Source organism: Suillus discolor (assembly GCF_016758755.1).
Source record: "Suillus discolor strain FC423 chromosome Unknown F5147scaffold_52, whole genome shotgun sequence".
In the NCBI taxonomy this organism is placed as follows: domain Eukaryota; kingdom Fungi; phylum Basidiomycota; class Agaricomycetes; order Boletales; family Suillaceae; genus Suillus; species Suillus discolor.
In genome coordinates, this window is record NW_024541299.1 from 152,913 (window position 1) to 179,704 (window position 26,792).

Below are 26,792 nucleotides of genomic sequence, written 5' to 3' on the forward strand. Positions count from 1 at the left end.
ACGTCGGCGAGCACGGTGAGATTGACATCATCAAAGACGACGAGAAGCAGCAGGACAGACTAAATACTACATGCGCCAGCCAAAAGCTTCTTTCTAAATCATATAGCTATGATGACCTCGACAAACACATTCGACCCGCTCACCATCAACCTTGAAAAACAAAAACGCGCACTTTGTGCACTTCTGCCTCCCAATTCCTTCCATATCCAACATATAACTGAAGCGAATACACCAACACACGCTCTATCCACATTATCTCGACTGCTAGCTGTTCCAGCTCTCACTCTGACAATCGCCGATCTGTTCAGACCTCTTTTGATTGATCTATGCGCCAGATGGCTTCACGACGATGACGATATCGAAGATAGGTTCATCGCGTTTTGTCTCCTCATTGAGCTTCATGAGGAGCTATATCCGTGCGCTTTATTATCGCACTTGTGTTATTCATCTCACGTCTGGTTGTAGATGTCTATACGCTTTCTTGCAAAAACAATGTCTATCCAAGGGACCACTTGCTTTCATAGCTGCGGCTCCTTCTGTTGCTGACATTGAAACCATTCGTCTACACCGCATATTGCTTGCATATTATCGCCTTCTCCGCGCTAATCGTCTCCTTCCCAAGCATCTGCTATGGGACGGGTCGCTATTATCCAAACTGCTCTTCCCGCCTCACCCTGATGCAGGCGTACGATTACTTGCTGCTCGGTGCTATGCATCGCATGTTAGTATGGCAGAAAGTGAGCGCGAGAAGCTTATCACCCACGTCCTCGGCGAGTTTTGCAGCGTTGATTGTCCAATTAACTATGCTCAGACTATCGACGGGACTGTCGTTGATACTGATGGCTGGCTCGTGCCTACATTGGAGATAAAGCGTATTCACGATGCACGCGACGCTATTCTCGAAAGTTCCGATTTTTACTCTCTTGACGCAGAGGATGTGTTGCAGCCTCTCTCGGAGGCAGACCTGAGGTCTGTTACCTGCTATACTGTTGCAAATGTGAACCTAATGTTTCTGCTAGTCCCTGGATTGCCAATATCCATGGTTTATTGATGCTCAAGTCATCTCCAACCATGCCTTCTCCTTCAGAGATCATTGCAACACCTTCCGCTATAAATGCTCTCCGTGAAATTGCGACACACCTTTCTCTCCGCTTGCCTGTCCTCCTATCTTCTCCACCATCCTCAGGAAAATCGCTCTTCATATCCCATCTCGCTTCCGGCTTACATCCGACGATACCAGTCAACGAGCTCATCGTGACCGTTCACCTAGCAGATACGTCTCTCGATCCTCGGGCCCTTCTTGGCTCCTACATTTCCTCACCAACACAACTCGGAACTTTTGAATGGAAGGATGGTGTACTTGTGCGCGCACTGCGTGAGGGGCGCTGGCTGGTGCTTTCTGACATAGATCGTGCTAGCATGGAGGTTTTGGCCCTGCTGAAGCCACTTGTCGAGAGTATGGGCCTTGGGAATTGGATTGGACATCGCGCAGGTATAGAGGTCCCCGGAAAGGGTCGCGTTGAGGCGCGTGAAGGTTTTGCACTTTTTGCAACTCGATCGCTTGCTGTTGGGCACGGAAAGAAGGTGCCTCCCCCAACATTTTTTGGTTCCCATAAATGGCATGAAGTGATAGTGGACGCACCAGATGCAGAGGAGGTCAGATCTATCATGGAAAGCAAGTTCCCGAAGATTGTGGGGGCTGCTGGGGCTCTTATCAAGCTTTGGGACGATGTACAGGCACTCGGCTCAACGTCATCTTCGCGTCCTGTCGGGCTACGTGAACTTCAGAAGTTTTGCCAGCGAGTTGAGCGCCTCCTGCCGTCCAGCCATACAGTGGATGTGGACATGGATAATGACACCCAGTTACCACTCTCCACCATCTTTCCCAATCCCAGTCTTCGTGAAGAAATATTCCTCGAGGCCCGTGATGTCTTTTTCGGTGCGGGTGCTCTCACTGCGTCTGCGCGTGCACACTCTGCGCGGGTTTCCTCTGTTATTGGGGCACACTTGGATCTGGATGCAGAGCGGCAGGCTTGGTTGCTTCTCAGACACACATCAGATTTCGAAGTTGAGAAAGATGTCAATGGAGATGTGCTCGCAGCACGCTGCGGGCGCACGCGTCTCCCCGCTCGTCCCATGAAGGGCATGAGCACTGGTGCACTCTCACGACCCTTCGCACTGCACAAGCCAGCTCTGTTGCTCCTCTCGCGTATCAGCACTGCACTCGCGCTGTCCGAGCCTGTCCTGCTTACTGGCGAGACTGGTACGGGTAAGACGAGCGCAGTAACATACCTTGCATCATTATTGAGACGTCCACTTATTTCCCTGAATCTTTCGCACCAGACGGAAGCTTCGGATCTTCTAGGAGGCTTTCGTCCTGTCGATGCACGCGTCAGGGGTAGCGAGTTAATGGAGCATTGGAGCGAATTATTCGGGAGAACGTTCAGCCGCAAGCGAAATGCGGGTTTCGAGGATGGTTTGAGGAAAGCTGTGAGAGAAGGGCGGTGGAAGAGAGCTGTTGGTATGTGGAAGGAGAGTGGCAAGATGGCAAGGGAGAGAATTCGAGGCAAGGTTGAAGGAGATATAGGGTATTTATTGAGTTTAACTCGGTTTCCTCCATTTTTGATCCCACTTCTTAGGGAGAACGATGTTGACGCACCGAGGAAACGAAGAAAAGTCGAGGCCGAAATGAAGGTCTCCGAAGCGGACTGGGAACGATTTGAAAAGGATGTGGATGAGTTTGACCTTCAACATGCACAAGGGAAAGGTAAATTCACGTTCGATTTTGTGGAGGGCCCACTTGTGAAGGCTCTGCGTGCTGGTGATTGGTATGTTGCATGTTACACGCGGTTACGCTTCTCATGATTTCCAGGGTTCTCCTTGACGAGATCAACTTGGCAAGTCCCGAGACGCTAGAGTGTATCACAGGCCTCCTGCGCGGTCCAACAGCCTCGATCACCCTTACTGAGCAAGGCTCCCTGTCTGCTGTCCCACGTCATCCTGATTTCCGTCTCTTTGCATGCATGAACCCCGCGACTGACGTCGGCAAGAAAGACCTCCCGCCCAGCATCCGTACGCGCTTCACAGAAATTGATGTCCCTCCCCCCGATGCAGATCGTGAGACTCTCCTCAGTATTGTTTCGCAGTATATCGGAGCAAGTGCGGTTGGTGATAAAGGTGCTGTGATGGATGTTGCAGAGTTCTATATCTCTGTCAAGGGTGCAGAGCTCGCGGATGGCTCAAACAAGAAGCCACATTACAGTATGCGCACCTTGGCGAGAGCCCTGACGTTTGCTGCAGATATTGCAGGGTCGTTCGGGTTGCGACGGGCGCTTTGGGAGGGGATGTTGATGGCATTCACCATGGTATTAGACGGGGGAAGCGCAGAAACTGTAACTGCCCTTGCACAGAAGCATATCCTTGCTGGTGTCCGCAATCCTCGATCGTTGCTTGCCAGGGAACCCAATTTCCCTCCTGGGCGGTCTATAGAAGAATTCATCAAGTTTGGACCGTTTCATCTTGAGAAGGGACCACTCCCCGAGGACCCCATGGAGGAATACATCATGACACCATCGGTCGAGAAGAAGCTCATCGACCTCGCAAGAATCGTTTTGACTCGACGCTTTCCCGTGCTCATTGAGGGGCCTACCTCAGCAGGCAAGACGAGCGCAGTGGAGTACCTCGCTCGCAGAACCGGTCACAACTTCATCCGTATCAATAACCATGAGCACACTGACGTGCAGGAATACCTCGGCTCATATGTTTCTGATCCTGCCACTGGCAAGCTCGTATTCAAAGATGGCTTGCTTGTCCATGCTCTCCGACATGGACATTGGATCGTACTGGACGAGCTCAACTTGGCACCTACAGACGTGTTGGAAGCTCTTAATCGGCTGCTAGATGACAACCGGGAACTTGTCGTTCCGGAGACACAAGAGGTCATCCGCCCACATCCACACTTTATGTTATTCGCAACACAGAATCCTCCTGGCCTATATGCAGGGAGGAAGGTTTTGTCCCGTGCCTTCCGAAATCGTTTCCTCGAGGTTCATTTTCAGGATGTGCCTCAAGCGGAGCTTGAAACCATTCTCTGCCAGCGTTGCCGTATCGCGCCTTCCTATGGCCAGAAAATCGTCAGCGTATTCCGTGAATTGCAGAAACGTCGTCAGTCGAGCCGCGTTTTCGAGAGCAAACAAGGTTTTGCAACTCTTCGTGATCTTTTAGATGGGCCGGTCGTGATGCAGTGGGTTATCAAGAGTTGGCAGAGAATGGGTATATGCTACTTGCAGAACGTGCACGACGCGAAGACGACAAAGTCGTAGTGAAGGAGGTCATAGAGTCTATCATGAAGGTTCGCATCGACGAGCAAGCGATCTACGACATTCATTCCACAGTGGGGGATGCACAGACCTTTTTAGGATGCCCCATACCGCCAGACTCACAGGTTGTCTGGACGAGTGCGATGCAACGGCTCTTCGTCCTGGTGTCACGTGCCCTGCGGTTCAACGAACCCGTGCTTCTGGTGGGAGAGACGGGTTCTGGGAAGACATCTGTCTGTCAGCTCTATGCAGAAGTCGTGTCCAAGCATCTGTATGCGCTAAACTGCCACCAAAACACAGAAACCGCAGACCTTATCGGTGGCTTGCGACCTGTACGCAATCGTGCCTCAGCCGAGGCTGGTATTATCCGTGATGCTCATGCGACCCTTGAGCGCGCAGGCGTTGACGACATACCTTCTGATTCCCAACAACTTTTGTCCCGAATAAATACACTCCTGAAGGCAGGCAAGGATTCGGACCCGTCGTTCCTGACTCCCTTACGCGAAATCCAGAAGAACCTCAACCGGATTTGCTGCTTGTTTGAATGGCATGATGGACCGTTAGTCCGCGCAATGCGTGAAGGACATGTCTTCCTTCTCGACGAGATTTCCCTTGCCGACGATTCTGTTCTAGAACGTCTGAACAGCGTCCTGGAACCTGGTCGCACAATCGTGCTTGCAGAACGTGGCGGTATTGATGGTGATTATCCCGCCATACATGCTTCCAATGAGTTCAAGTTGCTTGCTACCATGAACCCAGGCGGTGATTATGGGAAGAAGGAGCTATCTCCTGCTCTACGAAACCGTTTCACGGAGATTTGGGTACCAGCAGTAACCAGTCAAGCGGATTTACGGTTGATTATTGACTACTCATGGAAGCACGACTCCATGAAGCCGTTCACGGGTCTGCTCCTGCAGTTTACTAACTGGCTTCGGGATAGAGTTCGCGATCCTGCTATTTGCTCCCTGCGAGATATATTGGTAGGTCTCCCTTTCGTTAATGTCAGCCAATCATACTAATTGGTATTTTTTTAGGCTTGGGTGACATTCGCTAATGCTGCATGCTCTGGCAGTGCAGAAACGTCCATGTTACCAACGGAAATTTTCGTATGTTGGCGTTGTCTGTTCAAGCAATTTGGTTATTGACAACATCCCAGCATCACGCGGCCCACATGACTTTCCTCGACGGTCTTGGATCCTTGCCACAGCTAGCTTCCTACTCGTCTGATGCGCTAAGCCAACTGAGGAATGATGCCATTGAGAAGTTGCAGATCCTCGTGCCATTCAAGGAAGCCGATAATTCATATGCTTTTGATGCATCAAACTTCGTGCAGCTTGGATCTTTTGCCATCTCCAAAGGCCCCTTAAAATCAATATTGCATAACTTCAATCTGCAGGCGCCGACTGCTCGTGAGAACGCAATGCGAGTGGTCAGGGCATGTCAGGTTTCCAAGCCGGTCCTCCTAGAAGGCAGTCCGGGCGTCGGAAAAACCAGTTTGATCACTACTCTTGCCATGCTTTCAGGATATCATCTCTGTCGAATCAATTTATCCGACCAAACAGATCTCATGGATCTCTTCGGTTCTGATCTTCCTGTTGAGAATGGCTCTCCAGGAGAATTCGCCTGGAAAGATGCCGAATTCTTAACAGCCATGCAAGAAGGACATTGGGTTCTCCTCGATGAGATGAATCTCGCACCCCAGGCTATCCTCGAGGGACTTAATGCTGTTCTGGACCACAGAGGTACTGTATATATTCCCGAGCTCGGGAGATCCTTCGTCCGGCATCCCGCTTTCCGTGTCTTCGCAGCACAAAATCCACTCCAACAGGGAGGAGGTCGCAAAGGACTTCCAAAATCTTTTATGGACCGCTTCACGAAGGTTTACATCGAGGATCTATCCCCTGAGGATCTTCTTCTTGTCTGTCAAGAGCGTTTTAAGGGTTGTGATGAGGACATGCTACGCGCCATGATCACATACAACAACCGCCTGAATCAGGAAGTTGTACACAAGAGGACTTTTGGTCGCGACGGCAGTCCTTGGGAGTTCAACCTTCGCGATGTTCTCCGCTGGGGAGAGCTATTGCAATCATCGCCCATTTCACACCATCCTCGAGATTTCTTGCGAGTCATCTACCTCAGCAGGTTCAGGACTCTCGCTGATCGTAACTGCGCTCAACGATGGTTCGATGAAACCTTTTCTACATCCAGCCCGACCATCCTTCACAATCCGCATCCTATCATATCATCGTCACACTTCCGTATCGGGCACTACCTCGTAGAGCGACGTAACAATACCCTTAGCCTTCGACCCAGGTGCCTGCTACAAGCGCACTTTGCTACACTAGAAGCCGTTGGGGCATGTCTCTCTAGGTCGTGGTTAGTCATTGTTACAGGACGACATGATAGCGGTAAGTCAGAACTCATCCGTGTTGTCGCTGATCTTTCAGGGAATGTCCTTCATGAGATAACTATCACGAGTTCTACTGATACCATGGATATCCTTGGAGGTTTCGAGCAAATGGATCATCGTACCAGGGTACTTGCTCTCGTTCAAGATATCATCAATTATGGAGAAAGTCGTTCCAAATACCTGTCTAGCTGTACCACCGATCACCAGACTTATCTCTCGCTTCTTTTCGGGTTATGTTCATCACCTCCTCTATCCTCCAACTCCCTCCTCCATTCTGCAGCACAAGTACTATCGACCTTCGCCGACGAAAATTCTACGGATGAAGCACAGGCCTTACTGCATGGCGTTCGGCAATTATTGTCCGTGGTGACATCCAGTGGCCAATTTGAATGGGTCGATGGACCTCTCGTACGCGCAGTCAAGTTAGGGCATTGGGTAGTTCTGGACGGCGCGAATCTCTGTAATCCTTCCGTCCTTGACCGACTGAACTCTCTTTGTGAACCTGGTGGAGTTCTCGTTCTCAGTGAGAGAGGATATGTCAATGGTGCGGTACAAACGCTTAGACCGCATCCCAACTTTCGTATGTTTATGACATCTGACCCTCGATATGGCGAGCTATCGCGTGCGATGCGAAATCGTGGTATTGAAGTGTCATTGGCTGTTTCCTTATCCTCAGAAGACGAACTTCGCCTCCGAATTCATCATCGACTTCCTAGGACCGTCTTAGGCACAGGTCCTCCTTTTGCCATGACCTACGAGCTTGCACGCAGAGGAATCTACCACACCCATCGCGGGGAAAGTAGCGACTCGTGGCCGTCTGGGTTAGTTGAAGAAGAGTCTTCCACATCTTCGTTGATCACTCTGGCACCGTTCCTTCGACCGCCCAAATCGGACCTGCGCGCTATGATTCATTTCATGCTAAGGACAATCTCTTTGGATGTGACTTCCTCGTTGCGGCGCTTTATGAAGTTCGCAATGCCTTCGTGCTCATCACAGTTTATTTTGGATGGTGCTCTTTCCTCAGGAGCTTTCAAGCTCTTTACTGAGTGGCGAAGAGATCTCCTCACTTCCCGAGTTACGAATGACGCTATTACAGCTCTGGTTAGTGTTCGCTACATCCGTGCTAGGTCTAGTGCACGTCGCACTATTTGCATGTACTCAATACGTTTATTGGAATATAGCCAATGGATACTTTCATGGTCTGTCCGCCATGCAAGTTCTGCAGTCATGGAAACGGACATCATCCAATACACTTGATGCTTCTTCAAACTTTGAACTTGATCGCCGCAATATTCATCGATGACACCGAGCGAGCCGAGATGCCACAAGAACTGCACGGCATAGGTGCGAGCAAGATGACTTTACCAACACACCAGCAACACCCGACATATCTACGACTGTTAGATGCTATTCATGAAGTTTTGAAAGAGGCGCGTAGAACGGCTGAGGAGGTTTTCAACCAAATCGTCAGAAGATCTCAAGTTCAGGTTAGATTTCAATTCTCTAGTCTCATACTAATCGTTGTATTGAATGATCATCAGCTGGTGGACCTTGAACTTGCCCTAAAATTACTTAGTATTTCCAGGCAACTCCGACGATCAGGAACGGGCACATATGTCGATTACTCCTCGATACAGGCATGCTCTAGGTCAATCGTAGCCGCATTACAATTACGGAGCCCAACATTTGAACGTCTCGCAAGTGTTTCTGCTGTATTAGATGAGGCAGTTTCCCCCACCTCTGGATTAGGTTTGACAGAAATGTGGACGCACTTGTTCGCGCCAATGACTATGGAAGTATCTCTTCCAGAGATCAGAAGGCTCGAGCATGCCGCTGGGCAACTACATGAAGGCTTAAATCAGCACGGTACAATTTATTTTTTTGCGCTCGGTACGTTCTCATCAATCCCCAATAGTCCATCGCAGGCAAATTCTAGATGTCTTATCCCTTTATACCCTCCCGCTTATGAGCACAGTATGCAATGAGTTGGAGATAGAATTAGCACACACGGTGAAAGAAAGGGTTTAGTTCAATTATTGCTCCAGCGTGCACACCGCTGAAGTGAAAATTCTAGGTCACGTCGAATTTCCAAGGGGGCAACAATTCTCTCAAACGATATGCTTCTCCTTCTCTCCTTATCTGCGAATTGCTCTGGTTGAGTGACATTCGTGAAGCATCATCATCGGTAAGTTGCGATTTGGTGCCCCTTGCAGGACATCCAGGATGACATCTTATAGATCGTTCCTCCTGCCATGAAACACTTGATTGACGTGGCATGTGAGGAACCACGCGAGGATCTCATTCGCTTTGCATCGTATCAGCATTTCATATGGGCACATGACGCAGGAGGGGGAGGTAAGGGCACCACTGTGTCCCTTAACACGCAACTGAATTTTTGATTAGTTCCCACGCATCTCTTGACTGCTTTGCAGACTGGATGGCTCGCAAGTCTGTGGAATTCAAGCTTAACTCGGGCAGTGAGTGACCGTAACGTAGCCTCTGCATGTTCAGTGACTTACGAGATCCTGCCAGGAAATTCTTGATGGACCGGATGTCCTCCTTTGTCCGACTCTTCTTCGGGCCTCCATAACTTTGAAGTATAAAAACTTTGTTTCTATCTGTATCATGTGCTCATCCACCGCATAGCCAAGCGCAGAGCGTTTCACTATCTTCCCTCGGAGGGCACGAAGTTTCTGTTCGTCGTCACCTACGGCTGCTCTCTATGCAATGTGTTGTTCATGAGTCGCGGGTACAACAATTGTCGACATTCATGTACCAATGTATTCTATCTGTAAGTGAAGCGGTGGCCACTATCGCAATTCTTATCTAATCGCCCATCAGGTGGCATCCTGCTTCGCTTCATCATTTGATGATATTAACTGGCAAGCCATACTCGGATCTGCCGTCAACAGCAGCGCCTTCCCCATGACAATGTTGTCTCTCCTCGAACATTCCAAGCACGAGCCCTTGAAAGCAGCTATCCATCTGTTTTTGCGCCCCAACCTCATACGGTTCGCAACCGACCATCAGCCACGAGACATAACAGCGGCTCGCTTGGGACATTGCTATATTTCTCTCAGTAGAGTGATCCTCAACCTATCCATTCCTGATCTTCCGGTAGACCCCGCAACCGTGATCCGTCGTTTAGCGGAATATTCGCAAGAAGAGACTGATTTTCTGTCGACCCAGTCGTCTCTCCATAAAGCATGGGAACAACGAACCGCTGGCAATCTATCCAACAGTGTTATACAATATCTCGATGTTTTATCTGAAGCCGAACACAAAAATCTACCACTGGGTTCCTCAAACCTTCCTCGACGGCCTGATGGTAACCGCATTCACGCATTTTGGTCCGAGGTTTCACAGTTTCAAAGTCAAGTCATCCAACCCAACAAGGTTGATGATTTAACTGCCATTCTCGAAACCGGCGATCCTTCTTCTTTCGCGCGTGAATCCGTGATGCAGGAATCAATATCTGGGTTTTGTCAACGGATGGACGATCTTTACCACGACTTTGAAGATATTGCAAAGATTATTCACCTAGCGCTCCTCCTCCTCCGTTTCGGGATCCGACTTATTCGCTGTTCTGCGCAGCAAATGTCCTACGCACAGCATGCTCAACAGAACATAGTTGCTGCTTCCCTGGTGACATATCCATCTCTTCGCAGTGCGCAACTGTTGCAGACGCAACTTGAACGAGGAGCTGCATCCGGAGCATCCCCCTCTGACCAGGTCCTACTGCATGTGTCAGCCATAGGCCTCCATGCTACTATATCAGGCCTCGCTCCCCATGCTGCTGCTGTTCATGCGGCATATGAGCAAGCATTCAGGCTATGGACTATGGACCGCACTCGCCAAAATGAGAAGGAACACGATGACTCGTCGCTATACAGACGTAGCACCCTTGATCATGATGCCTCCACGGAAGTTGAAGCGGAACAGAAAGAGTTTTTGGAGCTGTTCCCAACATTTGAGGACGCACTCGCTAGTCCTGACGGCATGCCCAACAAGATTCACGAAAAGCCCTCCGAGTTCTTTGGTGCTTACGCAGCCGAAGCGTTGTTGGGGATGCACTTCGGACTCACTGGAGTCACTAGTATCGGTATCAGTGTCGGAGGTCCCAATACGAGGTTTAATTCATCTCGTCGGTCGGTTTTGAAGACGCTCCTCGACAATCGATATCCTACTCTCCCAGACACCCTTGATGATGAATCGTTGCACGAACAGCTTTCTTTAGTCCACGATCATCTTCTCGCGCTGAAGTCTCAGGAGCGCCCTACTGGTCAGCTGTTCAACTTCTATACTGACGCGAACATAAGAGAGGCGAAGAAGGCCCTTGCAGCAGTGGACTCCCTTAGAATACGGTTGATCGCGCTCGTCGAAGACTGGCCGGATCAGATGGTTTTACAGCACCTGAAAGACCGTTGCGATGCGTACCTGGCCCTGGACATAAACAGTCCCATTGCCAAATTGTTGTCCGGCCTGGAGCAAATCATACTGCAGACAGACGACTGGGAAATGTACGCACACCGAGGAAATAGCCTCAAGGCACATCAGCAAGAGTTCATAATGCTCGTTGTAGAATGGAGACGCTTGGAACTGTCGTGCTGGAAAGTACTATTACAGTCTCAATCTGACTCGTTCACCAAAGGAGTTTCGGAGTTTTGGTTCCGATTGTATGATCTCACGGTGCGCGGCACCCTTAGTGCAGCTCAAGAGGATGAAGGCGCAGCTACTGGAGCTCTCCAACAATATCTCAGGCAACTACCATCGCTCCTGGACGACTTCATGCGTTCCAGCGCTCTGGGTCAGTTCCAAGTCAGGTTGGATCTCCTCGGGACTTTCAGGATCATCGTCGGTCATATCGCGTCTACGTTGGACGGATGGCAGCGCAATGCCCTTCAACGCGTCGGACTTGTCTTGACGTCCACTGGGAGATACTATCGATTATTTGCAGCCCAGTTAGCCGGATCTCTAGCGGATCAAAGAGGAGAACTTGAGAAAGATGTTCAGGCATTCATAAAGCTCGCCAGCTGGAAAGACGTCAATGTTCAAGCCCTGAAGCAAAGTGCTCAGCGAACGCATCATCAACTCTACAAGCTAATCCGCAAATTCCGGGAGATCCTGCGTCAGCCCATTGCTGAGCGCATATTGCCGACATTCGCTGGTGATGCAGAATGCACCCAGTCAATAGATGTTCTGGGTTACTCGGGAGATCTGCTCCCCATAGCATACACTCTGGAGCGTGGCAACTCTCTTCAACCGAACGAAACCTATTTCACTCCATCTCACCTTGCCAATTTAAACCAGACACTCGAGAGATTCCATAGGCTTATGAACAGTCGTATTCGGGCTTTCCTGCGCCAACGTCTCCCTCATCATGTTGACCAACTTGCGGTCAAGATCATCCTTACCGCACGAGACCTAGCAGCAGAAGGCGTGCCTCCAGGTCTTTCCAAGGAGAAACGAGAAAAATACGTGAAGGGCCTGCTGGTTCGCAAGAGGAAGGCTTTGAGTGATCTCTTGAAGGAGCTCAAACGTGCCGGTCTCGCTGCCAATGTCAAACCCGAAGTGCTCAGCGAGCTCAGAGATGAAAGCTGGATACGAGAGCAACCGTCGATGCCTCCAGAAAGTTCCATACATGTCGAGAAAGGAGAGTATTACTTCGACCGCCTTCGTGGTGCTCTTTCGGCAGTCAGAGTCTTGGTTTCCGATCATCACTCGGACATAAGTACGCGTGATTTGCTTCGAGGTATTGCCTTTGTAGAGTCTGGTTATTCATTAGCTCTTAAGGCGAGGTCTTCGTAAGTCAACAAATTCTTGATGACACCCTTTCTTACCATGAGTTTCCAGGCTGTCAACAGCTTTTCAATGTTTCATCGACATCAGACGGTGCGCCGAGCGCTTTCAAACCCTCGTCGAAGCCCCCCTACTTGTCACCAAAGGATTCTCCCCCGCTCGTCTGCTGCATCTATGTCAAGCACTCGGCAACGCCGTGCATGCTTTCGAAGAACTTCTCCAAGGAATTCGCCTTTTCATCGAGATTCAGGAGGACCAGGGCGCCGCACCATTAGTCATGGTTGAGGTTCAATCAGTTTATGCCAAGACACTAGTTCTTCGTGACCGTGCTTCGGAAGTTTTACAAGGAAGCCAGCACGCAATGCCTATGGTGCTACCTGGTGGTGGGTTGGTTCCTTACAGGCATGGTCACGAGCTGATTATTTGCCCAACAGTCGAACACGCCACTGTTAAAGAAGCTGACGAACATTTCCGTGCCATTCCCGACTACCTCCAAAAGATGAAAATGACGGAACCACGACTCAGCTACATCTTGTCTCCTATCGAGCAATGGCTCCATAGTCAATACGTTTCTACAGATGCCGAGACAACATCCGGAGCTGCAGAGTCATTGGCTGCGGATGTCATCATCGAGACGCTTTTGGTGACAGTGCAATCCCTCTTGAAAAGATGTCCGGAAGGGTCTACCGACGAGCCTCTTGATGATGAAGCCCAGGATAATTTCATCCGTGAAGATTTGTGCACAATTTCAGGGTTCACTCAATCCTTAGACCTTGAAGTCCTCTTGGAACGGCTGCATGTCATGACGACCCATCTTTCCTCCCTTTCACAGTCCGACATCCAGGCAAGCCTTCGGCGCCTCCTCCCCTTTCTTCAGTGCTACATTTCTTTCGTGGGAGAACACCTCATGGTCCACAGTCAATGGACAAAGGCCCTCTTCAAGCTTGATTTCATCGTCTCCTCTACCATGCATACTATCGCTAGGCAAGGCTTTTGTTTGCCCCCGGATGCAACTGATTCAGGTGACGCCGAAGGTGGCACTGAGACTGCCGGGGGAGTGGGCCTAGGTGATGGAACGGGAATGGAGAACGTCAGCAAGGAGATCGAGGATGAAAGTCAGGTTGAAGGATTAAAAGGGGATGAAGGTGAAGCTCAAGATGAGCAGGGGCACGGGGCTGATGATAATACTATTGAGATGAGCGAGGATATTGGTGGGGAGATGGAAGATGTGCCAGACGATGGAGATCAGGACGGGGATCAGGAAGATGATGACGATGAGCAGGAGGAGCCAGATGAGCAGCTGGGGAAACTTGATGCAGGTGATCCGAATGCAGTCGACGAAAAGCTGTGGGGAGACGAATCTACGGAATTAGATTCTGCAGATCAGGACCAGGTTCCCCAAGACCGCTCAGGTTCGCAGCAGGAGGAATCAGAGATCGTAGCCAAGGAGCGCAACCAATCAAAGAAAGAGGGTGGAAAGGAAAAGGAGGAAAAGAAAGACGGAACGATCGATGAAAAAGGCGAGGAGATCCAAGAAGGCGAAGAAAACAAGGGCGAAGAGCCCGACGAAGATTTGGAGGCCCCAAATGCAAATGGCGCGCCCATGGACGAGTACATTCCCGATGCCAACACTTTGGATCTGCCCGATGACATGGCTCTGGAGCCTGACGAACAAGGGGATAAGGGAGGACTCGAAATGGGGGATGAAATGGATACAGAGTTGGACGAAGATGAGCAACACGCCGATGAGATGGAGGAAACAGACAACTTTGGAAAGGACGAGTCTCCAGAGGATGTACCAGAACCTCAATCGCAAGAAAATCAGCCGCCGGAACAGCCTCCCCAAGCTACAGACCATGATGCAGACAATGTAGAGGAAGACGTCGAGGAAGGCGCTATTGCTCAGCCAGATGTTTCTCCCGGGAACGGAGATGCAGGGAACAAGGACAATGAGCCGCAGGCCAATGATGGTGCACAACAAGGGCAGGCAGGCGACGCATCTGGTGAGATGAAGGACGATGCCGCAGCACCTGAACAGAGCACCAACGAGACCTCTGAAGAATCAAAGTACGCCGTCCATTTATCTATGCAGAACCTGTATCTAAACTTGTGACCAGACCAAGAGATGATGCTGAACCCTCGAAACCATGGTCTTCCACTGACACGGCCACGAAACCAGGTACATCAGCGGAGGGCATGCAGCATGGTGGAGCCTATGCCCGCCAACACACCGAACTCACCACGAACCCTATCCGTAACCTTGGTGATGCACTCAAAGAGGTACAACAGCGCTTCGAAGATATCCTGGGCGGTGGAGAGTCTTCCCCGTCTGCCGCAGACCAAGCTGCTGAGCAGATCGAGTATGCTGATGCGGACGAGGAGATGCAGGCTTTGGGTGCAGCGGGCGAGGAGCAGATTGCGAAGCTGAATGAGCTAAGGCTTGTTGATGAGAAAACAGAAACAGTCGCACTTCCCATGGATATCGATGCTCCCCGCACGGATGAGCTTGCACCACCACCACAGCCCTTGACTGCATTGCATGCGGAGCCAGCGACTGAGGGTGCACGTCCAGACATAGAAGGCGCTATAACTAAGTTGGAGACGCAATCTGGTGCAGACCCCGAACATGTTTCCTCACGTCGTGATCCTTCGTCTTTACAAGCGGATGTCGATGAAGACATGGAACAATCCAGTCCAGACAGCTCCTTTGAAAACATAGAGGCAGCCCTCCAGACCTGGCAGGATTCAGGCTATACATGCGAAGATGCTGAATCTCTTTGGCGGCTTTACACGTCCCTCACACATGACCTCTCTTACGCTCTTTGCGAACAACTGCGCCTTATCCTTGCACCCACCCTGGCCACTCGTCTCAAAGGCGACTACCGGACAGGCAAAAGGCTCAACATGAAGAAGATCATCCCTTATATCGCCTCTGACTACACCAAGGACAAGATCTGGCTTCGGCGCACGCGCCCAAGCCAACGCGAGTACCAGGTCCTTCTTGCACTCGACGACAGCCGCAGTATGGCAAGCTCCCGCAGCGTACATCTTGCTTATCAGACACTTGCCCTCGTGAGCAACGCCATGGGGAAACTTGAGGTCGGCGACGTTGCAATTGCCAGGTTCGGCGAGGGCATGGAGTTACTTCATGGCTTTGACGAAGGACCATTCACGGATGCTGCTGGTGCAAAGACGCTCGGCGCGTTCAGATTTGAGCAGCGTGCCACGAACGTCCTGGATATGGTGGAGAGGAGCCTCGAAGTGTTAGAGATCGCCCGGGAAAGAAAGGCCACCGGGTCGGCAAGTGCAGGTGAACTATGGCAACTTGAGATCATCATTTCGGACGGTATCTGTCAAGATCACGAGCGTTTGCGGCAGGTGCTGAGACGGGCAACAAGCCAACGCGTTATGATCGTGTTCATCATCATTGACTCACTGCACTCGACCTCCACTTCTGGGCAAGGGCAAACACAAGACGCTTCTGCTGTACAGAATTCAATCGTTTCGATGAATCAAGTCGCCTACACGATGATCAACGGGCGCATGGAGCTTCAGGTAGAGAGGTATTTGGATTCTTTCCCATTCGATTACTATGTGGTGTTACGAAGCGTTGAGGCGCTACCTGAAGTACTGTCAGATACGCTTAGACAATTTTTCGAAAGGATCTCCGAAGAGTAGAATACTATATGAACGATAACAATTGAGCTCTACTTGCAGTACTGGCGCGAGCAGCTTTTCAGTTTTCGGAGCACCCCCAGGTGTTGTGACTGTCTTTGAGGGCCTTTGCAGCAGCTGTAAATGCTGCAGACTTGAAAGTGTCATCGGCCACCATCTGCAACCTTTGCCGTATCATAAAACTATGCGTATCTCCAGGTTGAAGCCGAGTAAAAGCATAGTCAACAAAGGAACTCACGAAGGTAGAAAACAACAAATAATTTTATCGAGCGACATTTGGTGAAGGACGCTGTAAAATAAGAATGCCTGGTACTACAATGCCCACTACACTAGCAAGCACCTAGTAGGAAATCTGATGAGTCTCACCTAGGCCTAAACCTTCAGTTACTCGATTGTGCCCACACCTTCCGTTGGTAATCTAGTAAAATGGGCACAAAATCCCAGAGGCCGAAGTCGGGCCAATAGGTATTTACCATGTGAATTTGTGTGTTTTCGCAGCACTGTGAGAGGTACGAATGAGTTTGGTGAAGACAACGTTTTGGATGAGTATATGGGTGCCATTTTCACCAACGTCAAGAAAGAGAACAGCCACTTCTTTGAAATGGGAGATAGAAGACAGACAAGCAAAATGAATAGAGATTGGTGATAGGGAGGACGAAAGACAGGGAAGGAACAGAGACACACCTGCCACTGCAGAAAACCACTCAATCGCTTCACGCCACTCGTGCGAATGAAAATGTCGAGCGGCGGACTGCCCCCAAGTGAAGTCATAAGATTTTCCTCGATAATTTGTTCTGTGATCAATCTGCGTGTATTGGTAGTTAGCATGAAACACGGAGTGAGAGAAGTTCAAAATTAAAACAAACGGCCAAGGAAATATCTGTGCTCACGAAGAATCGAAGTTCTCTTTATCAAGGGCCTGCTGCACAACAGTTTGTACCGCCAATGTCATCTCATGGCGCGAGGCGTATGGTGCGCAGACATTTAATATTGCTCTGTCGGAGTATGTTTAAGATGGAAGACGAGAGTAGAGGGGACATACCTGTTATTCTGACGCGTCATTCCCTCCGCTTTATCAATTGCGACTTGAACATGTACAGGTAGCAGCTTGCGATGGCCAAGTACGTTGAGGCGTACACCGTACTGGCTTAGGAGGGCACTGAAGAGTAATCGCAGGCAGTGACGTCAGGCGAGCAAGCACTTTAACTGCAATGCATTTAAAATAAAGTCTCACCCATTCTGTGCTATCTCCACGAGCCTCTCTTCTGCTAGTTTCATGAGCGCGTCGACCTCGTCAGGTGGTCTATTGAAGTTTTCGATCGCAAAGGCGTAGACCGTAACACAGTGTATGTTAAGACGCATGCATGTCTCTAATATCTGTAGCCAATGTTAGGGGGTCTCCATGACTGAAGCAGGATCAAGGGATGTACCTGCTTAAGTGTATGGAACCCGTCTGAATGACCGTCAACCGCGCGGCGGCCAGTGAGACGTGCAAAGCGGCGGTTACCATCCATTTCGAAGGCCACATGACGTGGAATAGGGCCTGCAGAAAGAACATGGAGGAGCAGAATTACGAGTTGGGCCTTGATGAAGGCGAGCAAGGACGCTGTCCAGCCCAGGATCCCGGGCCATGTCATTGCGAAGTTCGAACGTGGCTGCAGAAGGTAATACCGTATGATTCAGAGCACAGCCACATACAGTCTATTTCTTACGCGGCCTCTGTGATACACTGATAAGTTATCATTCAGTTCCCTTCCCTTTCGACTTTCTCTAGTTCTTCGTCGTCGTCTTGCACGATGACACGCAAACATGATGCCGATGCATTAGCCACGCCCGACGAGCGACGCGGTTTACTCTTGAATGTTGATGACGCTATCCAACCTGATGTCGAGCAGCAACCCACTTCCCCTGCCTCCTCACACAAACGCAAGCGTTTTGCTGGATTCGGTGTTCTCCTCTCGCTTATTCTTTTTGCCACCCTATTTGAACTCTGGCCTCGTACTCAACATGACACGAGAATTGGCAGGAACGCATTGTATTCGAATGGAACGCACGAGTTCAAGAAGACAGTGCTTATGGTGTCGATCGATGGTCTTCGTGCGGATTATTTGGATCGTGGACTCACGCCGCATTTACTAGATATCAGTCGGGAAGGTATAAGGGCAAAGTACATGAAGCCTATTTTCCCCGTGCGCATTCCCTTTCGGTTCTTTGCTCTAACACTAAACACTTCCCTCTCTGCAGACTCTGACGTTTCCGTGAGTCATAATTTGTTGAAGTAATTGATACATATGAATGACGTTTGTTTCAGAAATCACTGGTCACTGATGTAAATATCACCCGTATATTGCTCAACATAAGCTTATGCTACCTACATCTAGGACTGGCCTCTACGCTGAGTCGCACGGCATTATTGCGAACGTTCGTCCTTCACCACTTCCTTCAACTGCCTGGCATTCTCACATTGGCCATGTAGAACTTCTGGGACCCTGTTTTCGAAGACACATTCCATTATGCTCGTGTTGAATCCGCGCAGAACCCGAGCTGGTGGCTCGGTGAACCTGTCAGTACCCACCGAATTGTTTTTGTATGCCCGCTTAATACGTTTCCTTTCACCTCTTATAACTTTGCACGTCCTTCTCGTCACTTGACTGACACATACGTCGGTCTCCCTGTCCTCTGCATTTCCTGCGGTTTGTACAAATTAGGTGTGGGAAACCGCCGAACGTGCAGGCATCATCACCGCAAACCTCATGTGGTCGGTTTTCCCTCTGTAACTTAATTTGCTCTTTATTCACTTGACCAGGCCAGGTCCTTGGTCTACATCCTCGGGCGTGAACTCTACATATTTTCTACCTTGGGAGGTAAGAGTATGGTCTTGAACTCGAAAAAGGATACGATGTGATCTGAAGTGGAACGCAGAATAATTACGCTCTTGAGAAGAAACTTTCCAATCTCTTACAGTGGATTGACCTCCCGCTGGAAGAGCGGCCGCAGCTTATTCTTGGTGTGTTCTTGCATCTATTTCTTTCTCTGCTTCTAGACTAGTATACTTCTTTTGCTCTAAGCCGAGCGGTGTTTATTTCTTCTGCTTGTCATTTCGTCCTCTTCAATTTCATGATTCTCTCGTGACATGCTGACGTCATTGTTTCATAGGGTATGAACCGTCGCTAGACCAAGCTGGCCATGCAACAGGGCCAATGTCCAAGGCCGTTAATGTAAGCATTGCGTCAATTCCATTGGTTGATGTACTTATTTTCATTTTCAAAACTTGCCACTTACTACAGATGAGTCTCGCAGCTATCGATCTTTTCGCTCGGAACCTAACCCAAGCACTGGGCGAGCGCAACCTCACGCATATCGTTGATATCATTTTCGTCAGTGACCATGGGATGATGGACACCAGCCACCCGACTTGGATATATGTTGACGAGATTGTTGGTCAGTCGTGGAAAAGTGTTACCAGGGTGGATGGTAAGTAATTCCATCATATAGTCTGTTGCTTGCCGGAATGTTTAGACTAAGTGGCGGATTGCTTACTCTGCGCTGTTCAGGTTGGCCATCCATGGGCTTACGCTTCGCTCCTGGCACGAACGTGACCGAGGCCCTTGAGCGTCTGTGCGAGTACACACTTTCCCACCCGGATCAGTTCGATGTGTTTACGACTGAGAGCTTCTCCACCGACCCCGGCACCTCCTTGGTAGATCTCAACGTATTCAACTACGGTAAGATGTCTGCAGGCACAGTGGAGCCTATGCCCGAACGATACCATTTCTCCCACAATTACCGCATCGCCCCTGTGTGGATTGTCCCGCGCACAGGCTACGCGCTGACTGACCACACGGACGGCGAAGATGGAATGTCAACTGGAGTGAGTTCACCTTAGCGTACCTGTAGGTCATCGAGCTAACACATTGCGCCTTCCTAGAACCACGGCTATGACAACGAAGACCCGTCGATGCATGCCATTTTTGTCGCACACGGGCCTTTTTCGCAGGGCGCGAAGGCTGCTGTGGTCGCACGAGGAGATGATGATGGCACAGGAGAATACGTGATGCCAGGGTTCCAGAATGTCGAGATCTACAACCTCGTGATGCAATTACTGGGCCTCGACGTTGCAGATACAGCTACAACCAATGGAACCGCTGGATTTTGGGATACATTTGTCTTGCCAGATGCTTGAACTTCATACATATTGAAGTCAAGCTGCTTTAGATGCTTTAAATGCTATCATTACCCATCACATTACTGGATGTTAATACCTTCCTGAATGTGCTTTATATGCATTATATTTGCTACCCTCCCATAGCTAGACCGAATAATTAGAGGATCTGACATGATGGGATTGCAATCAGGTATAAGATCTACACCATAAGAACTGGAGAAAAATCAATACAAGGGAAAACCATGGAGCTCATATATACACCACTGCCTACTCAAAGCCGGTACCAACCATTAATGTGCTTCCGCATCAAACACCATGTGATTACTTCCGATGTTCATATGCTCGCCAGTAGCACTAGGCACGTATGCAGCTTGCGGGACACCTGTCTCATCCAGTCCTTCCGCAGCCTCGATGATCTCGTACAGACGCGATGCAACTTCGGGTGGAGGCACACGCCCGCCAAGGATATCGCGTGCAGGTACAGGTGATCCGTAGAAGTCGCGGTTAGCGTCTTTCCGCTCAATAAGAACAGTGCCCTCCAGCGAGAGACCAGCGAAAAGACCTGTGGCACGTATCAGCACATCATGTTAACAATTACATTACGGTCAAAATGAAAATCGACCAGGATGAAAGTATAAGGTATCTCACCCTTCGATTTCGAGTATGAGAACATGGGTGCAGGGTGAGCCAAGGTGGCCTGGACGCTCCCGCCAGTGCCGATGGGGCCCGCTGAGGCGCTGATGTTTCCGCCGATGGTGACGTTTCCGCCTATGCTGAATGCCTTGACTGCGTCCTCGCTGTTCAGTACGATCACAAAATCTGTGATGTCCGCGCCGATTTGGAGGCCCCACCCGAGTCCACCGGTTGCTATGCACGAGGGCGCAGACCATGATCCGTCCGGGAGCCGCGCGATGACTAGACCAGAGCCAGCTTTCCCGCTGAACATGAATCCAGCCTTGAGCACTTGGAATACGGCGAGACCTGAGCGCATTAGTAAGTGAGAGGGGGTGAGTGGAGATTGGATGAATGTCACCTCTTGCACGCTGGAGGACGGCTGTGGGTATTGAGTTGAGTGCAGACTCAGGATGATTGGGGTTAGCTGTGGGCAGCAAAACATTCAGCAAGTGATGTTGTCGATGTCATTGGAAGGAATATGCGCACCAAGGAAGCTCTCGAGGATCTTTGCTGCCTTCTCAGCTTCCCCCGGCAGCGTGAATCCTTGCACGAAGTCTCTAGAGCCACTCGCCACGCGCGAGGAGCCCTCTTTGACGAGAGCCGTGGCTTGAATGCCCGCCTTCTGTGCGCCCTTCCTGAATTTGTCTAGCATGGACATGGTGAGAATTTAAGGAAGATAATAAGTGTGTCGTGAACTGCTTATACTAAGTAGTAGTATTATCAGCCAGCGCCAGCTCGGCCAAGGCGGTACTACGGCATTTTACGTAACAGATACACGCTTACGCGCTCATCGTCATCCGTGATCACGCAACTCGCAACAAATCATGGAAACTGATTGGGTATGGGTATGATTGTGCTATCATTAACAAGGTGTCCAGAATGTATTACCGCCACACGTCGTTGAGGGTTGTGATGCCAGACATGCTCGTTGTGAACTCATTATTGGGATCAGATTCCCAAGTGACACTACCATTGTTGACAATGATGTACTTATACTGAATTTGCGTGTTCGCCGGAAGAGTGACGGCCGCTAGGATTTGGTGTTAGTACATGTTGCACTTGAAAAAAAAAGATTAGACGCACTGCTCCATGTTGGGTAGTCAGCTGAGGACATGAGAATAGCATTGGTGGTGCTCCAGTCAGTCAGAGCACCGACAGAGCCAGTCAAGTATATGTTCTCTATAGGCGGCAGAATTGAATAAACTTGGTCAAGTTCGCTGCATTGATCGACTCACGTCCCACGACAGTAGTGGCGTTGACGTTGAAGATAACTGGAACAGTTGAGGCCTTGCTAGTAGAGCATGCGGGGGAAACTGGAAGACCTGCAGCACCCCAACTGGCAGATGTTTTACCAGCCCTTGCATTAAACGCAGTCAACGCAGATGCATAGCTCCACGTGAGATCGAAAGCACTGGTCGGTGTGCCATCGCTCCTGGTGTACTGCTCAGCCAGTCCTCCACCTGAGGGAGTGTACTTCGCAGCCGTAGCAACGAAACCGTCTGCGAAATTCTTGATTGCTGTTGTGAGGGTGCTATAAGTTGGAGTCGAGGAGCTGTAGGTCCCTGGCTTAATGCTTGCGTCGAACTGCTGGAAGAAGGGGAAAGAGACATCTGTTACCGTCAGCAAGCCTTCGTTGCTCCACACAATGAGGGCGTCGTAGAGCTGCTCGGCAACTGCAAAGGATGCCAAGTACCACGGCTACGGACAGTTGAGAAATAAGATCAGGAATAGGATAAAGACCTTACGTTACCACCCTGGTACACATCCTCAGGGTACCGTCCAGTTGCAACAGCCTGGTCAGCGCGTATGCCAGCGTTGATGTCGTATATCTCACGGAAAGAGTCGACATAGACTTTGAGGTTGGATAGAGCAACATCAGAGCAGGGCTGGAAAGTAACACTATCGCAGCCAGCTTCAACGTCAAAGACATGAATGGATGTCAACACTGTGTTCGCATCTCTGCCAGAACGGCCCCCTCCGGTGTTTGCGGTCATGAAGCCAGGTGAGGGGTTCCAAAATGACTATTGAGATGCTCGCTTTGGGAAAATTACTACATGAAAGACTCGCTGTACGCACCTGGAGGAAGCAGAGAATGTTGTTGGCCTGAGTATTGTATCCACTGACAACTGAACTTTGGCCGATCGCAGTGGCAAGAGCAGAGCCCTGACGAAGTGCGCGGTGCTGAACGGCGCTAGTAAAGAATGAAGAGGAATCGACCTCCTCCCACAGGTCGAAACTTGACCGTTGTGTGAGTCTCAGGACAAGAGTGCTTGAATTATGCAAAACTCACGTCGTCTCGTTCCAATTGTTCATGATGTAGTCTAGGTCGAGTTTGATAATGGGCCAAAGGGAGTCGGTGACGTATGTCTCATTCTTGTTGGCAATAAGCCAAGTTGCATAGGTGATCATGGCGGTTGAACGCAACGCAGGACCATCTGTTTTCCTGTTAGCGATAGTATGCCACTGCGCATTTATTATACATACCACGCTGGGGGCGACCCCATGCCCCAGTGAACTCAGTCTCATTGATGTTGAACTTAGGCTCGCCTAAGCCACCAGTGGAGACAGTTCCACTTGGGTTGGCGACCTGCTGTATGTTTGCTTCGGCGGCAATGAAGTCATTGATGTGACCACGCAAGGTGGTGTCTTGCCCGGAGGTGTACTGATCAATGAGCATTTTGAAAACGAGCGAAGAGTCCCGGACCCATGTGTACAGGTAGTCTGGATCAGTGGTGCTAGGACTGGCGATGACCACGCCGGGCTGCATGAATTTCGGTCAGCAGTTCAAATACTTGGTATCTTCAGAACCCACATAAGCTCCAGACGACTCAACACCACTGGAGCCGATGTTTGCAAGTACACCAGCTTTGGCAATGGGGGACTCAGTACTTATATACGAGTCCACCGTACTTGACTGGCCAAACACTGAAGCGCAAAGCCCAAGCGTAGAGGCTAACCTGAGGGAGCGCCACATATTGACCTGGGGAAAAATGGTCTGCAAGAAGCTGCAGACCTCATCTTTATAACTCCAGTACGGAATGTACGATGCCATATGCAAGAACCGAAGAACGATGTCAGGCGAATGATCGTGGTTACATTCAAGAAGGTCCGCGGTAACTTATAAGCAATAAATTTCAGGCCGAGCTGGCCAGTTTGGGGCCACTTGGCTTATCCACAGCGCTCCATATGAATCATGATATAGTCAACTTTCAAATGGTTGTTTCTGCAGCAGCACCAACCGTGTGAAAACTTGATTTACATAAATCGGTATTACTGTAAGTCTGTATTACGTACGTCTACGTATGGTCTCGCCCGCTCCTAGTAGTCAACTGTCAGCGGAAACCCAGCTAGCTCCAAAACGCGAAGACAATCTCGACCATTACTGTAATGATCACATCATTTGGAATCGTGGAACTGGATGATCTCATATTTCCATCCTGCGATTCCAACTGGTGGGTTTCTGAACCTTCCACCACTTTGAGCACTCGACACACAGAGATCATTGATCAAGACCCTGGCATAGCAGTCAGTTTCATAGTAAGAAGGAACGACTATCGTCATTCTTTTTCATTGCTGATCTGTCTAGGGAGACCAGCTTAGTCTTGATACTTTCCACACAAGTATTCCAACTTGCGGATCGCGACGAGGCACAGATTCGAGGACTGGACTCCTTCATATGTATAGTTAATATGACATTGTTTGACTCAGTCCATCTCCCAGATCCAGAGGTCCTGTCTAAAGCAATTCTGCAACTTATAATTGTGGCGATAAACGATGGAGGGAACACAGGGCGAAAACATAATCTTTCTTGGTCAGCTCTGGGCAGACGGTAGATGATGGTCGTTCGCATACGTACTTTGGCGACAAGCTTTCTGCTGTTGACTCTACCAGCTGCCAGCAGACTAAACCACTGGTGTTTTTACGAAATCATTCGCGCCATGCCCCAGCTTAGATATGAAGAAACTCCATGCAACTACAGCTGTCTGATTGCCCGGGTCTTCTGTGATGGTTTCTGCCGATGAATCACAAGTGTATCTAATCCTGAATTCAAATCCAGTACATCTCGGCAAGTTTCAAGTTGGACTAGTCTTACACATCGGCAGCTAGTGGAATTCCCGAATATCTACAACTTCATTAGTCCAAAGACAACTCCCATGTGGAGGTCAGACATCTGTGTCGAATGCATCTCCCATATTGGGTGGGTGTTGTGCTCTTTGCAGCTCCGCTTTGCATTCACTTTACACAATGACAGCCATCGAATACTCCCGAATGACCACAACTGCACTGATCCACAGTCCACTATATGAGTGTTCCACCACAGTAAACCATGCAGGATTCAATGGCTATAAGACCCTTTTAAAACGCTTGTACATGACAACGGTTAGTCCTTGATCACCGAGAATGAACCCTCTCATCTTCACCAACGCTTTTGCATCGGTCCATATCGGTGTCCAAGAATGTTTTTGCGGCAAACCGACGGTGGAAGATCATGATTTCTGCTTTTGCTCTCCTGGCTGTGCTCGCGCAGATTCATTGCGCACTCTAGGTGGCCAAGGTGACTACCATTATCGCAACGTTATGCAGAGGGCATGTGCCAGCCCGGCTGTTCCACAACATGCGCTGTCGAGACACAGGTCGGAGCACCAGCTTCGCAGTGTTTCTATCTCGAAGCGCGCTCCTGTGTTGCAGCAGTCTCCACCTTCCCCCAAGCCAGTGAAGACCCTCCCCACATTGGAAGAAGTCGCGACCACTATTATTGCTAGAGAAAGCATATTTGAAGGCAGAGACACTTCTGTTCATGGTCCCCGGCGGCCCTTCGAACCACGAAATGAATCCGTTAGCGCACAACAATCTGATCCGCCTCAACGGACCCTCAAGCGCTCCTTGCCCTCTAAACCGGGGCTTAACAAGGGCATTCGTGATTCAATCTTCACAATGTTCCATAAAAAGACTCAACAGGCTGCTCCGCCGAGCACGAAAATTCGAAGAGAGTCGTCAGTAACTGGAGCCATATTACAAGAAATGGAAGAAGAAAACGAGGAAGAAGCTGCTTGGGGAAGACCTCTGGATCGCATGGAGGACAGCTCAAGGCCCCCTACCTTGGTTCACCATCAAGTCAGACAGATTACTGACACCCGACGATCACGCGTCATTCGTCGCTCGGTTTCGTTCGCAGGCTTGAACGGTGATAGGGGATCTGTGATGGAGGTAGTTTCCCAACTTCGTCAAGCGTGGAACGAGATGACAGACATCATGCCGGACTTTGATGAGGGGTCGGACGAGGAGTATTAGTGATGTTTTTATTTTGCCTTTGAATACGCAGAGCGTGATATGAATATGCTACACTATGTACTATGTCGCAGTTACGATTACTTATTGTCTACTTATGAATTCAACTACTTATGCTATAAGTCGAACAACTATATATCTCTCTGGCTTCACAATACCATGATCCTGCTGTTCCCATTACTATCCGGTGTACCAAGTTTCGATCGATTTACGTCGACTTCCGGCTTATTATATAGCACTTCTTCAAATCGTCTCGGATCCTGCCTATGAAACGAGCACTCCAATAACATAGATCGTTCGTACGACATACACCTCACCACCGACTCTTTCAGATCTGTTGGGTACTATTATGTCCTCTGACCAGATCTCATCTTAGCCCAGCTCAGCGCACTTCAGGTCTCACAGCAGACCCTGCAGGCTCAAGTAATGATCGGACTTAGAATACAGATTGTTCTAAATG

The 26,792-nt window shown here is 49.8% G+C and overlaps 6 protein-coding genes across 6 annotated transcripts; 3 read left to right on the forward strand and 3 right to left on the reverse strand.

Moving 5' to 3' along the window:
• Position 1: 1 nt before the first annotated feature.
• On the forward strand, positions 2-16,410 carry F5147DRAFT_812520 (P-loop containing nucleoside triphosphate hydrolase protein). The gene is made up of 20 exons (XM_041443477.1): positions 2-416; positions 466-969; positions 1,020-2,588; positions 2,640-2,828; positions 2,873-4,168; positions 4,225-5,299; positions 5,354-5,425; positions 5,476-7,830; positions 7,911-8,216; positions 8,271-8,595; positions 8,645-8,751; positions 8,804-8,914; positions 8,967-9,084; positions 9,133-9,206; positions 9,262-9,326; positions 9,376-9,520; positions 9,571-12,533; positions 12,583-12,911; positions 12,963-14,595; positions 14,646-16,410. The coding sequence occupies exons 1-20, from the start codon at positions 109-111 to the stop codon at positions 16,204-16,206; spliced, it is 15,105 nt and encodes a 5,034-aa protein (XP_041289718.1). The 5' UTR covers positions 2-108; the 3' UTR covers positions 16,207-16,410.
• Positions 16,273-17,869, reverse strand: F5147DRAFT_709691 (putative undecaprenyl diphosphate synthase-domain-containing protein). The gene is made up of 8 exons (XM_041438220.1): positions 17,634-17,869; positions 17,438-17,580; positions 17,246-17,362; positions 17,094-17,198; positions 16,888-17,008; positions 16,608-16,703; positions 16,442-16,543; positions 16,273-16,385 (listed from the first exon to the last, which is right to left on the reverse strand). Exons 1-7 carry the CDS (start codon positions 17,838-17,840, stop codon positions 16,466-16,468), a joined length of 867 nt encoding a protein of 288 aa, XP_041289719.1. The 5' UTR covers positions 17,841-17,869; the 3' UTR covers positions 16,273-16,385; positions 16,442-16,465.
• A 37-nt stretch (positions 17,870-17,906) lies between these two features.
• On the forward strand, positions 17,907-20,522 carry F5147DRAFT_709695 (alkaline-phosphatase-like protein). Its single transcript, XM_041438221.1, has 12 exons — positions 17,907-18,392; positions 18,448-18,461; positions 18,515-18,532; positions 18,585-18,624; positions 18,680-18,766; positions 18,912-18,961; positions 19,010-19,067; positions 19,126-19,210; positions 19,360-19,421; positions 19,491-19,677; positions 19,758-20,074; positions 20,132-20,522. The coding sequence occupies exons 1-12, from the start codon at positions 18,000-18,002 to the stop codon at positions 20,384-20,386; spliced, it is 1,566 nt and encodes a 521-aa protein (XP_041289720.1). The 5' UTR covers positions 17,907-17,999; the 3' UTR covers positions 20,387-20,522.
• Positions 20,523-21,769, reverse strand: F5147DRAFT_709701 (uncharacterized protein). The gene is made up of 4 exons (XM_041438222.1): positions 21,530-21,769; positions 21,402-21,467; positions 21,017-21,349; positions 20,523-20,930 (listed from the first exon to the last, which is right to left on the reverse strand). Exons 1-4 carry the CDS (start codon positions 21,699-21,701, stop codon positions 20,659-20,661), a joined length of 843 nt encoding a protein of 280 aa, XP_041289721.1. The 5' UTR covers positions 21,702-21,769; the 3' UTR covers positions 20,523-20,658.
• A 158-nt stretch (positions 21,770-21,927) lies between these two features.
• On the reverse strand, positions 21,928-24,017 carry F5147DRAFT_581877 (glycoside hydrolase family 15 protein; the record flags this gene model as incomplete). The annotated part of the gene is made up of 8 exons (XM_041431618.1): positions 21,928-22,073; positions 22,127-22,222; positions 22,279-22,741; positions 22,789-23,064; positions 23,120-23,279; positions 23,334-23,478; positions 23,528-23,804; positions 23,856-24,017. The coding sequence occupies 8 exons, from the start codon at positions 24,015-24,017 to the stop codon at positions 21,928-21,930; spliced, it is 1,725 nt and encodes a 574-aa protein (XP_041289722.1).
• A 1,427-nt stretch (positions 24,018-25,444) lies between these two features.
• F5147DRAFT_762801 (uncharacterized protein) lies at positions 25,445-26,384 on the forward strand (the record flags this gene model as incomplete). The annotated part of the gene is made up of 1 exon (XM_041440601.1): positions 25,445-26,384. One exon carries the CDS (start codon positions 25,445-25,447, stop codon positions 26,333-26,335), a length of 891 nt encoding a protein of 296 aa, XP_041289723.1. The 3' UTR covers positions 26,336-26,384.
• Positions 26,385-26,792: the final 408 nt, after the last annotated feature.

Excerpts from the sequence above, each read along its gene's own strand:
- F5147DRAFT_812520 (XM_041443477.1), top strand. The coding sequence starts at position 109 with ATGATGACCTCGACAAACACATTCGACCCGCTCACCATCAACCTTGAA. Across the intron at positions 8,915-8,966 it reads TTCGTGAAGCATCATCATCG|ATCGTTCCTCCTGCCATGAA; the intron begins GTAAGTTGCGAT and ends GACATCTTATAG. Across the intron at positions 12,534-12,582 it reads GCTCTTAAGGCGAGGTCTTC|GCTGTCAACAGCTTTTCAAT; the intron begins GTAAGTCAACAA and ends ATGAGTTTCCAG.
- F5147DRAFT_709691 (XM_041438220.1), bottom strand. The coding sequence starts at position 17,840 with ATGACATGGCCCGGGATCCTGGGCTGGACAGCGTCCTTGCTCGCCTTC. Across the intron at positions 17,009-17,093 it reads AAAGAGAACTTCGATTCTTC|ATTGATCACAGAACAAATTA; the intron begins GTGAGCACAGAT and ends CAATACACGCAG. Across the intron at positions 16,704-16,887 it reads GTGGTTTTCTGCAGTGGCAG|TGCTGCGAAAACACACAAAT; the intron begins GTGTGTCTCTGT and ends TACCTCTCACAG.
- F5147DRAFT_709695 (XM_041438221.1), top strand. The coding sequence starts at position 18,000 with ATGACACGCAAACATGATGCCGATGCATTAGCCACGCCCGACGAGCGA. Across the intron at positions 19,211-19,359 it reads GCGGCCGCAGCTTATTCTTG|GGTATGAACCGTCGCTAGAC; the intron begins GTGTGTTCTTGC and ends ATTGTTTCATAG. Across the intron at positions 19,422-19,490 it reads CAATGTCCAAGGCCGTTAAT|ATGAGTCTCGCAGCTATCGA; the intron begins GTAAGCATTGCG and ends CACTTACTACAG.
- F5147DRAFT_709701 (XM_041438222.1), bottom strand. The coding sequence starts at position 21,701 with ATGTCCATGCTAGACAAATTCAGGAAGGGCGCACAGAAGGCGGGCATT. Across the intron at positions 21,350-21,401 it reads CGTCCTCCAGCGTGCAAGAG|GTCTCGCCGTATTCCAAGTG; the intron begins GTGACATTCATC and ends TAATGCGCTCAG. Across the intron at positions 20,931-21,016 it reads CTCATACTCGAAATCGAAGG|GTCTTTTCGCTGGTCTCTCG; the intron begins GTGAGATACCTT and ends TACGTGCCACAG.